The sequence below is a fragment of the Austrofundulus limnaeus genome, unplaced genomic scaffold (genome assembly GCF_001266775.1).
Source record: "Austrofundulus limnaeus strain Quisiro unplaced genomic scaffold, Austrofundulus_limnaeus-1.0 Scaffold298, whole genome shotgun sequence".
Classification (NCBI taxonomy): domain Eukaryota; kingdom Metazoa; phylum Chordata; class Actinopteri; order Cyprinodontiformes; family Rivulidae; genus Austrofundulus; species Austrofundulus limnaeus.
This window is the reverse complement of record NW_013952700.1, coordinates 659,484-660,888: the sequence shown is the minus strand read 5'-3', so window position 1 is coordinate 660,888 and position 1,405 is coordinate 659,484. Positions and strand designations below refer to the sequence as shown.

At 47.8% G+C, this 1,405-nt stretch overlaps 1 protein-coding gene across 1 annotated transcript in view; it reads right to left on the bottom strand.

The window, feature by feature from the left end:
- Positions 1–1,405, bottom strand: part of aldh1l1 (aldehyde dehydrogenase 1 family, member L1) — a 35,989-nt gene that overhangs the window by 25,760 nt on the left and 8,824 nt on the right. The window contains exons 5-9 of the mRNA XM_014021592.1: positions 1,142–1,243; positions 983–1,072; positions 737–874; positions 538–663; positions 368–459 (exon numbers count right to left, since the gene is read on the bottom strand). Coding sequence (XP_013877046.1) covers positions 368–459; positions 538–663; positions 737–874; positions 983–1,072; positions 1,142–1,243 — 548 coding nt within the window. The remainder of the gene's footprint in view (positions 1–367; positions 460–537; positions 664–736; positions 875–982; positions 1,073–1,141; positions 1,244–1,405) is intronic.

Genomic DNA, 1,405 nt, shown 5'->3' with positions numbered 1-1,405 from the left:
GTGCCATTCCACATTAAATACAAATAACTGGTTTGATTTCTTTGTATGTATGGATCACTTGGGTTGTTACCAACATCTGGTGAAAATTTCATGTCATTAGCACCTCTAGTAATATATTTACTGAGAGAAATGTTGACGTGTTCAATACTTATTTTACTTGCTGTATATCACTAGTACATTTATCTGTGATTTAAATATTTAAATACTTGCTTAAATAGATGAAGTCAAAGAATTATTGCAACAGTCTGAAGCTTTTGTTGTTGTTGTTTACATGTTTAGTTGTTTCCCATCACTGCTGGTACAGTTAGTGAGCTGCCCCACCTCAACCCTGACAGATGTATTTAATTCATTTGAATGATTTAATTACCTGACCACGTCCATGGAAGCAGCACCAGACTTGAAGAAATCTGTGGAGTCTTCAATCTGGCTCAGATTAGGCAGGATGCTCTGCCACACAACCTGACAGACAGAAAGGTACAAAATGAAAACCAGAAGAGACGTTTCTGCATCTCTGATGTCCTCAGCACCAGGTCGTACCCTCATCTGCTCAGCGAATGTTTTCTCCTCCTCGGTCAGCTCCACAGAAGCACTGCTCCCTGAGCAGAAGTACTGAGCTGCAGGAATCATCTTCCCATCTTCAAACTGCAGACATTTCACCAGCAGCTGAGGAGAAAGCAACACTTCAAACACCCCTGAGGTCACACAGTGGACAGGTCATGGAGACAGGCCGACTCACCGCTTTGCCATCGTTTCCAAACAGCACCAGACCATTGTTGGTGACGAGGCCGGGCCGGTGGGCTCCAGGAAACTCCAGAGGCTGACCGCTGGCTGGTGTGCTGCTGTCCATCAGGGTGGAGCCAGAGAAAGTTAGTTTCTACAAGGAGGATGAGGACAGTTTCAGCTCCGTGCTTTACTTCAAACAGCTGCTAAGTGTCGATGTCTCAAACTGGAACATAAAGACGAGCCTTCAGGTGTCCCTCACCTGTCCACCAGTCTCTGCCCAGGCTCCAGGGACTTTGTCATTTCCTCTGATCCAGTTGTGGAGAGCCTCAGCTGACTGGTTCCAGTCAATCTGTGAACAGAGAGGCTGCTGTCAGCATCCAGTGTTTTCTGTTTCAGCTCACATCCCCTCTTCTTCTACCTTAGCATTGTCTTTTTTCTGGATGCACTCGTAGGTGGCCCCCTCTTTGGGCTGTGTGGTCCTCGGTGCCCGCCCCTCAGCGATCAGCCTCACAGCGTCCACCTGAAACCACAGCAAAGCTTCACCTGAGAACATCTGAGCTAACTGCAGAACATCTTCATGTGTCTGCAGACTGCTGTCATGCTGAAATGTCTCTTGTCAGGGAGGGGTCTGTGGGTCAGGGAGGAGTCTGTGGGTCAGGGAGGAGTCTGTGGGTCAGGGAGG